This window comes from Camponotus floridanus, unplaced genomic scaffold (assembly GCF_003227725.1).
Source record: "Camponotus floridanus strain SB8 unplaced genomic scaffold, Cflo_v7.5 scaffold23, whole genome shotgun sequence".
NCBI classification, from domain to species: domain Eukaryota; kingdom Metazoa; phylum Arthropoda; class Insecta; order Hymenoptera; family Formicidae; genus Camponotus; species Camponotus floridanus.
This window is the reverse complement of record NW_020229359.1, coordinates 1,341,965-1,352,626: the sequence shown is the minus strand read 5'-3', so window position 1 is coordinate 1,352,626 and position 10,662 is coordinate 1,341,965. Positions and strand designations below refer to the sequence as shown.

At 31.8% G+C, this 10,662-nt stretch overlaps 3 protein-coding genes across 3 annotated transcripts; 1 reads left to right on the top strand and 2 right to left on the bottom strand.

Annotated features, from left to right (window-relative positions):
• Positions 1-1,148: 1,148 nt before the first annotated feature.
• LOC105257347 (UPF0193 protein EVG1) lies at positions 1,149-2,671 on the bottom strand. Its single transcript, XM_025408768.1, has 5 exons — positions 2,313-2,671; positions 2,033-2,163; positions 1,858-1,954; positions 1,617-1,760; positions 1,149-1,375 (listed from the first exon to the last, which is right to left on the bottom strand). Exons 1-5 carry the CDS (start codon positions 2,407-2,409, stop codon positions 1,149-1,151), a joined length of 696 nt encoding a protein of 231 aa, XP_025264553.1. The 5' UTR covers positions 2,410-2,671.
• A 660-nt stretch (positions 2,672-3,331) lies between these two features.
• LOC105257348 lies at positions 3,332-5,820 on the top strand. Its single transcript, XM_011267908.3, has 6 exons — positions 3,332-3,657; positions 4,304-4,434; positions 4,515-4,689; positions 4,808-4,893; positions 4,965-5,100; positions 5,336-5,820. The coding sequence occupies exons 2-6, from the start codon at positions 4,354-4,356 to the stop codon at positions 5,527-5,529; spliced, it is 672 nt and encodes a 223-aa protein (XP_011266210.2). The 5' UTR covers positions 3,332-3,657; positions 4,304-4,353; the 3' UTR covers positions 5,530-5,820.
• Positions 5,821-7,420: 1,600 nt separating this feature from the next.
• On the bottom strand, positions 7,421-10,382 carry LOC105257349 (WD repeat domain phosphoinositide-interacting protein 3). The gene is made up of 6 exons (XM_011267909.3): positions 10,140-10,382; positions 9,245-9,421; positions 8,915-9,172; positions 8,640-8,841; positions 7,822-8,045; positions 7,421-7,745 (listed from the first exon to the last, which is right to left on the bottom strand). Exons 1-6 carry the CDS (start codon positions 10,204-10,206, stop codon positions 7,639-7,641), a joined length of 1,035 nt encoding a protein of 344 aa, XP_011266211.1. The 5' UTR covers positions 10,207-10,382; the 3' UTR covers positions 7,421-7,638.
• Positions 10,383-10,662: the final 280 nt, after the last annotated feature.

Sequence of the window (10,662 nt, the reverse complement as noted above, 5' to 3'; positions counted from 1 at the left end):
CGGAACCGATTAATCTCTTATATAGGAAATCACAATATAAAAATTTCTATACACTTTAAATAAATCATATTTTTTTCAATTAAAGTAACATACTTTTAATTATTTCTTATTATTACTACATAATTAATCTTTATTATTTTATTATTTTTTATTTTTTATTATTTTTAAGTGAAAACAACAATAATTTGATAACTGCATTTATTTTCCTTTTAAAATCGATTAATCGCCTGGAAGATCTAAACATTTTATATATATATATATATATATATATATATATATATATAGAATATAATAGTAGATCTATATTTTTTTCACAGTATAAATAATAATAATACAAAGTAATAAAAATACACAATGTTAAAAAGCAGAAAAAGAAGAAGAAGAAAAGAAAAACAAATACATCTACAAATTCGAATTTTATCGTTTAAAAATTATTAAATATTAAACATGAAAATTAATATGTGTATATTTTGATGATTTAAGATTATTATATTATTATTTTTTTATGTTTTCATCATTGAAATAACAATATCTATGAAAGTTATTGTAAAATACGCACACATTAATCACTTTTTCGATTAAAATAGTATACTTTTAAGTGTCTTTACTATTTTATTATTTTTTACTTCTTGTTATTTTTAAGTAGAAAGAAGAACAATAATTTGATAACTGCATTTATTTTTAACTCGATTAATCTCCTAAGATATCAATACAAGAGTTTTCTACAAATCTTGAATAAAATGTAATAATAAATTTATATTTTTTTCTCAGAATACATGATAATAATATAAAATAATAAACAATATGAATATAATATTAAAGAGCAATAAATGGAAAAGAAGAGAAAGAAAACAAGTCTACCTATATATCGGTTAAAAAATTAAAATATATTAAATATGAAAATTAATATATATATTATATACGAAAGAATAGAATACATTTACACAACTTATGATAATCGAATAATTATATTCAAATTTACTTTTGTGTTACCTTATTGAAATTTTCTTGCAGCTTATCAAATAACTGAAAATGACAAAAATATATTTGACACAACTTGATTTGTTGAACCTGATCTATCTCGATATAAATCTTATGCATTATATGTGTAAATTACGTCGAAAAACGGTGGAATTATTTTAAGGAGATTAATTTTCTTCTAATTCTCCAAGCGGAAACGGTTTTGGCGACAGTTTTTCATATTTAGATTCATAAATCTCCTTTCGTAGTTCCTCGGATGTTTGTTTATCTAGCGATTCAATGAGTCGTATTTTCTGTGCTATTTCCTGCTGTATTATGGGCCGATATTTCTTTTCCATTCCGAGATTTTCCATGTCGTGCAAAAAATCCATTCTCTCTCGAATCCCTTGTACTACTACAAGAAGCAAAGCAACAATACAATTGCATATTTCTGTTGACAACGTTGATATGTACTACAAATCTATTTTAAATTTGAAAAAATTCCATTTTTTGTAGAATCATTTATAAATGGCTGGCGATATTAAAAAGATCAAACTTTTGTTGTATGTATCCTTTCTGTATATAAATCTTAAGATATATGATAAAACCTCTGAACCTTTTTTAAACCTTCAGGTCAGGTGTAAAATAAAACTTACAATCGCTTAGAAAGTCCACATTTTCAGGTATCTGTGGCTCTCGTCTCTTCTTATGGAGGATCTTGGGACCATGAGGAGTCTCGGGCATATCTTTTCCATAAGCCATCATGCATGCCAAGTGACGCTTTTGTTTTTCCATATTGGCTAATCGGGTAAAATTGCATATCATTTAATGCACCTTTGTTTTTGATTAAAAGTAAAGTATATAATTGGAAAGAATAAAATTATTTATAATTTTTACGCAAAGGCGCTGTCCTCCTGTATTGTTCCCTCTCGTAAGCACCACTGCTTATAATCGTGTCCTGTGAACGTCTTCTCCAAGCACTAGGCAATTTAACCTATCGGAAGGGACGCTACGAGATAATATCTTGAAATCATTTTCTAAAAACGTTTTTTTATAGTGTCACGATATTTACTCGATTATCTTCAATTTTATCTTTGCTCTTCTTCGTCCTTTCAATAGAAGACGGTAAGGATTCGCCCTTGTCAACTGCTTCCTGGATCGTCTTCCTTTGCAACATTGTTAGCTTAGATTCCTCCATTAAAACTAACATTTGAAATTTTCAAAGATATTAAAAGCATGATTTTAAATTCTAATTCTGTTATAGAAAAAAACTACATCTTTTAATTCCAATTAAATGAAACATCCTTTATATTTAATATATCGATCAAATATTTTGGTTACTATTTACTCACGCTTAATGAGATTTCTGGTTTCCTCGCTGTATTTTGCTCTTGGGGGATTGTGAAAAGCACCCACGCCTAAACCAACCCTCTGATACTTTCGATCCATTATTTTGAAAATTGTAAATTCTCAAGAGGAAAATATACGCAATTATATATAATTTACTGAACGGACTGTCACACGAATTTGCATGTGCTTACTAAAGCGACAATCACGCATATACATCATCCCTCTGACTGTAATATAACATTAAGGGTGTCCATCGTGTTTCTATGACTACTTGGAAAGATGACTCAACTCAATCGAACTAACTTTCAAATTGGAATTAAAGATCGCAGCCTATTATATACCAGCAATAATTTCGAGAGATTCGTACATCATTCCAACCACAATTAAAATAATTTAATTTACATAGATTTTGAAATACAATAATTATTAATTATTTTTTAATTTCCTGAAATTTTAATTTTCTTTCTAGATCTTGGAATCTATAGGATATTTAGATCTAAAAATCTAGAAATTCTTGTTTTGTGTGAATTTATAAAGTTTTCAAAATTTAATTTATTAATATTTTATAAAATTTAGAATCTCTTAAACATTAAATATATATAAAAAAATTTAATAATATATAAAATAATATATAATAATATATCTAATTATCAAAAAATGTAAAATTTATAATTTAAATTTTTGTTTCCTTCTTTAATTTAATTTCGCTCTAGAAATACCTTAAAAAATCATTTAAAATATAAAATTACATTTAAAAATACAATTAAAAATTAATTACACTTAAAAATGATAATTGGAAATTAAATTAGCAGAGTTAAAAAAGGAAGTTAATAAAGTTTTCTTAAAGAAGGAAAATAATAATAAACTCAATAGAATCATTGGACTAATCGGACTAATCTACGCAACGCGTATAAACAAACAATGATCAATTCCGAGCGGATTGATCACTTTGTAGGATGCGCGTATGCGTGTATTGTAGCGCGTGCGCGTTTGTTGGGTTGCTTACTGACAAGAGTCCGTTTTCACCCCATGTTCCCCCTTCATTCGACACAGTAACCCTCGCGTTTTATTCAAGCATACCGACCCTGGAACCTCACAGTTTTCCGAGCACGCGAAAAATCGCGACATTTCCAACGAAAACGTCGCGTTGCGGATCCCGCATTTCGTTTCCGCAGCGCAAACCAGCAAAAATTATTGATTTCCCTTCACGAGCGAAGGGTGTTCGACAATTTGCTGAACGCTACTTGGCGCACACCTGCTGCGAAGGTAAACGGCGACGTGTGTTTCACCTACTTTCATCATCACTGCGAGTCTTGATCAAGGCTGTGTTATACAAGGGTTGTCGAGGTAGGCAAAATCGGCTTATCTAATAAATTGTTAATTAATTAGTAAACTTATCACGTGAGCACATCAGTTTAATTTGGAACCTTGTGTTTTCGTAATGCTTTATTTATAAAGAATGTGCGTTTGTTTATTAACGAGTGCAATATGTGATATAATTTCGTTTTAATATTTGCAAATATTATACTTCATATTAAGATAATGCTTTATATTATTTTTTTAAAATTTGTTTCAGTGAAATTTAATAATGCGTATTTAATGTGTGCCTGTACTGTAATAATATATATTCAATGTGTATTATAATAATGCGTATTTAATGTGTCATGTATACTATACAGGATGTCTCCAATTTAAATGTCAAAATTTAGAGAGAATATGGGAGATCGATAAACTAAGAAAAAAAAAATGTCCTTTTGAGATTTGCTTATTTTGCTTCGTTTTGAAAAAAATTGTAAAAAACACAAAAATTACTTTTTTACTTATTTATGTTGTCGTTTCCTTAAAAAAGATATTATTCAAAATGTTGGTCTCTTGGATCAATACAAGCTGGTACTGTATCATTGAGTTTTGATATTTATCAAATTGAGGACATTGTGATAAAGATAATCTGTGTATGTAAATTATATATCCGTAAATTTATAAATCTTTTCAGGAATACTTAAAAAAATAATATATAATCCGAGTAAATTTACAAAAGCCAAGATGAAGATTGGATTATTGAAAAACTTTTTACACTACTTCAACCTGAGGCAGGGAACAATACTAATTGCCATATTTCAATTGGTAACAAAAATTTCTATGAAATGTTTAGCATCTCCTGAGCAATTATTCTTCACTGAATATAATTGTAAAAAATATTACAGTTTTCTTCCGGATTCAGTATGATATTTTTCATCCTGGCGCTAGCACATGCAATGGGAATTCAAGAAATGGTGGTGAGAGACACTGAAGATGCTCTCGAGAGAGAGGCTTTGGAAGAGATATCGTCGAATCATCTCAACACCAAGAAGATGGATCTGGCACACCATAATGCAACTGGTATATATTATCTAAATATTTACAAGAGACAAAAATTATTGGCGACAATAACAAAACAAATATTATCTCCCTTTTTTTATTACATAATTTTTGAAAAGGCAATTTTATGTATTTGCAGAAATGGTATATGCAATGTATTGTGGCCTCGTCATAACAGTTATTCACTTCATCTCTACCATGTTACTTCTTTATGGAGCTTTGACGGTAATTAAAGTCACTTAAAAATTTATTTAAAGCTCAATTTCTTTCTTATATTCTACATATTCCATTTTTAGAATAATCGTCATTTTATGGCGCCTTGGATGATGGTCAAAATCACTATCATATCAGCCTTAGCGATCTCACTATTTCTAGTAGAAGAGGACTGTCCTTTCCTTGCCACTTTGGGCGGAAGGGCGGGTATTTGCGAACGTACGTTAAAATTAAGAATAGTATAAGATGCCTAAAAAATTTCCACGTTATATATACAATGAATTCTTTTGATAAAATTTTTCTAATTATATTCTTTCAATTTTTTAAGATCGCATAAAATATAAATTCTAGAACAAATTATTTCGTATTGCATTTATCGAAGCATCTTATATTAATATTTTTTCATATTAAATACATTTATTGCATTTTTTATTGAAGGATATAATATTTTCAGGTCTTATCGCCTTTTTCCTGATAATTATGAGCTTTTACGTTTGGTTCGTTGTATATAGTACTTATAAGAGCCTCGAGACAAAGAAAGGACTCACGCACGAAGTGCATAGTATGAAAAAAAAGTACGCGGTTCCTGTGCCACTAGAGGTACCAAAAGCGATCCAGGTTTCAGCGAACAAACCCTACGAGCTTTAAAGATATTATGAGGATAAAGATAGAGCAACGAAGAATTCGTGGATGAGGAAATCTGTGACTTTGCAAAGACGCGAGATTTAATCGCGAAGGAGCTCTCTATGGCGTGCAATCTTGAAAGAAAATCGTGTGCTTTGAAAAAAGTAAAATTGGAAAAGTAATTAAAAAATGATTGCAAAATCGCACAAGAAAAGTGCATTATGTTGGAAACGAAAAATTAATTAACGGCGCAGAAAGTATCATGAGAAAAAGTATATTCGACGTAGGACGTGAGAAGATAAATGAAAAAAAAAATATATATATATTACTGTACAAAACTCCCAAAAAGTCCTGGCAAAGGACTTTGCTTCTTATATTTAACACGTTTCTTCTTGTCCTGTTAAAGTTACGCGCTTCTTTACGTTTGTGCGTTAAAACGGCTCTTTAATTCGACGCACAGATGCTAATGTCGTTATAGGTATACTTAAATTATCCAATTGAAAAACTGCATATCCACTATACGCACACGTACGACACATGTAAGTTCTGGATTTTCACTCGTCGGATAATTCTGACGGATAAAGTAATCGCGACTTCAACATTATAATCTCACTGCTATACGAGTGCGCACTTCCTTTCGCGCGCAAGACTGAATTTAATTTTTTAATGTGAAATATTCTCGAGATATCTTCGCTCGGTAGATAGTTCTTAACAATGTAAAAAAAAAACTTGATGAATTATAGATTAATTTGTTAAAGAAATAGCGGCAGGACTCCGCGAGTCGTGGCATATATATACATATACATACATGCATATGTATATATGTATGCATATATGTATGTATATATGTATATATGTATACACATATATATATAATTAATTTTATTTCATATTTCAACTCAATCTCTTTGTGAAATTACAACTTTGTTATTTGCGGTAATCCGTGTGATATAAAGTTTGTAGAGTCACTTCTTGTGTATATGTATATTAAATGTATGGAAAAACGTAAAAATAAAAATTACAATACATTCCAGTACGATACATACATGATATGATTCGACTATAAAACGAAACATGTTCATTTAATCTCCAAAAACAGAATCTCCCGGTTATAAAATCAATTTTTGCTTCTATTGTAAAATGGTAATTTAGCCCCTACTTTTTTAATTTTCCGAGAAAATGATTTTAAAACCTTATTTCATGCCAAAAGCTAAATATGATTTCATAAAAATGTCACTTTATTTCACTCAATCTCGTTCTCTTTTTCGTCCAGACAAAATACCAGCAAGATTGATATAGAACTAGATATGTTTCTGAATAATAAACAAGTTTATGCCCCGATTATATTTGGCTAATCCCGAATTATGATTCTATAACCGGGAACGCAGTATTTATATTGATAACTTGTTTAAAACCATTAAAGGGAGTAGAGATGTATATATCATTTTTATATATAACGTATTTATATATAACGAAAAAATTTGTAAAGCTACAAAAACATAAAATCGATAAAGATACACGATTGCATTGCAAAGCTTTTACTGCACAGCTACAGAAAATGATTATTTGTTTTTTGCCACAATGATGTTTATGGCCAACATTCGCTTTAGCTATAGTTGCAGTAGCATTCTTATCTAAACTGTAAGAAAAAATGTGAGTATCACGTCAACAAGTAACTTGCGGTGTCCCCTGTGTTATAGCTGGGGTATATTCCTTCTGTTTTTTCTTTTTGATATTTAAAAACTTGCTCTTCTCTTAATAGGCGTCAGGGTGAATAGGCTCATGTAACAGGTTTATGACATAATCTCTGTTAACGCGTTTTACGATGCTCGCATCGATAATTTTCTTTTTTTTTCTCTCATTTTCTTTTTCGAAAAATCGCGCACAATAGATCAACGATCGGTATTACCAACAATTAATTAGAACTCTTTATTTGGTCCTCTATCATAACATCCGATATGGACGTTATTTTTCCTATGAACAATCCACATATTGCAAATCTCAATGAGCAATGTACTTCCGCCATATTCGCCCATTTTTATTAGCTGATATAAATAAAAACAACGAAGGAACACGACGATGAGTCGTTTCTCGTCGTACGGTTAGGAATTCACCGCCGTTATCGTCCTCCAATCACGCTTTGTCGTCGGTCAATTCGAGAAACTGTGCATAAAAGTCTCTCGTGCATTCACCCTTGTTGTTGAATACAAACTTGTAATAACTACCGTCCGCACATATCACTGCACAAGAGATTGTAAACGTAAGAAAGCTTGTCATATACATCGTATATGTATATATTTCGAAATCACAGCTTACCTATAATGCTATTGTTATCTTGACCAAACGCGCACATGCACTGGGGACCGCTCGGCACTTGGAATTTGCAGAAACTCCAACTCGAGCTAAAGTACTTTGGCAAAAACGTGGCGGACGCTAAACTAGATTGACGATTTAATTTTTGATCTTCGACGGCGAATACGTGTACGGTTCCGTGATCACTGGCAACACATAGCCACGTAGAATCGTGATTGAAATTAATGCTAAGAATAAAATATATGCATCAATTGATGTTTAACATTCCATACATATACAGGGTGGCCTCGAACGTTCTAGCCAAACTTTGAGATCTTATAGGAAATTTAGTTCTGAACAAAAAATTTCCGATAAACATGGGTCGAAACATGCTTCCTTAAGAAGTTATCGCTCAAAAATCTCTGATGAAGGAAGAGCAAAAGGTGAAAAGAAAATGAAATAAAAAGAAAATGAAACTAAATAAATTTCTTGAAAAAAACGATAAAAATAGAAAAAAATTTTTTTCTTTTATGAAAATAAAATAATTTTTTTTTGTTTTAACTAATATTTTAGTAATAGCACGTAATAGTAGAAAATGAATAAAGACGTTTTTTAAGAAATTTATTTAGTTTCATTTTCTTTTTATTTCATTTTCTTTTCACCTTTTGCTCTTCCTTCATCAGAGGTTTTTGAGCGATATCTTCTTAAGGAAGCATTTTTTGACCCATGTTTATAAAAAATTTTTTGTTCAGAATTAAATTTCCTATAAGATCTCAAAGTCTGGCTGGAACGTTCAGGGCCACTCTGTATATTTTATCCATCACATCTTTGCGCTCTCTTACCAATAAATATTTGCATGATTTGCCCCTCTTCTCAATTCATTAATCATGTTACCATTTTGCGTATCAAATACTCTTATCAGAGTGCCCTTCTCCGAGGCAGTAGCCAATCTAGTGCCTTGCAGGTTTAAAGCTATGCAAGATAAAGGTGTTTCATGCGCTTCTATATTTAAGGGTTGCTTCTCTGTATTAGCCAGATCTATAACTGAAACAAAAGCAAATTTCGTTGTATAACATGTATAAAGCGCATTAATTGTTTCCTCGCAACTAAATTTTACCTTGAACATGGCCGTTCTTTCTTCCAGGAAAGGCGAGCAAAGAGTTGTTACTATTCGGGCATAAAACGCATAATCCTCGCGGATTAGGATTAGTTTCAAACACGTGCAACTGTTGGGGATTTTGCGTAAATGTGTACACTTTTATAACACCTTCTAATACCACTACTATCCTGTCCCTCCTCAATTTCACTCCTTTTACAGATGCATTAAATTCTAAAGTGATTGCTGGCAATTTTTTTATATCATCCCATATCATAACTGCAATTGTAAAAATACAAATGATATCTGTTTACAATATTTATAACATATATATGGAAAAATTAAAAAAACCTTTATTTGTTGGATACATTGGCTTGGCTCCGCCGCCAACTAACGCTAAATAATTACATCTGAAGAGCATTTCTACATATCCGAGACCTCCGTCACTAAAATCGTGTCTCTCTTTCTCTTTCAATGGGTCACAATTGTAAACTCTGAATCCATTCTCCATACCACAAGCAAAACATCCTGCAAATGCATGAACAAAACTGATATCTTTATCTACTTATATACATCCCTTTTCTTAGCAATATTAATCACATTTATGATAAGTACATATTAACACAAACATAAACTAACTGGATATGATAAACTCATACATATTAATGTGATATCACGAACATGAAACGTGCAATCATACGCAACATGTAACGTACATACTTGCATACATGTATATACATATATGACGACATGATTTTGAAAAAAAAAAAAAATATTGATGAGCATTGTATCATTTTATTACATTTTTTTTCTTTTACAAAAATTAGAATGAAATAATTTATTGATAAGAAAATAGATGATCGGTACAAGTTGAAACCCACGTGTGTCCCGAATGACATTTCAATGTCGAGAGATCATTGACATTTCTTCTCGGAATGAATTAATTGATTACGATCCACGAATGCATGGAGATGCAGGAACTAGGTTAGGAACGATAAACTCCGTTACGGTCCGCGTAACATCGAACGGTTTCCGCAGTCAGGATCGCGAGGCTGTAAGCCTGCTGTCCTGACGTCAGGAGCCTGGCGTCAAGCATCGCATCCCGGTCGCGTTTGGCTCGTATCGGCATCGGCGACGTAAACATCTCGCGCGAGTGAGGTTAGACGGAGCGGATCTGACAGTGCGTGGGATAAACGCGCGCTGTCAAACGTAGGCGCGTGGAATCGCGCGCGACGCACGCACTTACCTTGGTCCTGATTGAAGCCGGCGTAGAGCAAGCCGTTGCCGTGCGGGTTCCCCGCGGTCAGGTTCATCGTGGATCGCCCCGATGACGAAAAAACATCCGGATCCAAATAAAATCTCGCGCTCGCGACACTCGATTACATCCTCGCCGGTTAGAGCCGCGATACTTCTCCCCGTTCGCCGCTACGAGCGTAGTCGGGAGAAGACGCATGTGTATGTGCGTGTATGTGTATGCACACATACTCGACGTCATGTACGTAGGAAATATTGAATAAAAATTTTCACTAAATTGTATTAAATATGACAATTTAATCGGAATTTTTTATTAATATGTTAATTATAAATTATTATGAAATTTTAATTCAAGATAAAAAAAATCGTATGTCCATGCTGTCGCACACACGTGCGCGCGCATCTCCAGCTTTGAAGTTTGATATATTTATAGAGTCAACGATGTATATATTTGATTTGATAAGATTGTTAAATAAATAAAAACGAAATTATCTTAGTTAATTTATTATGTACTA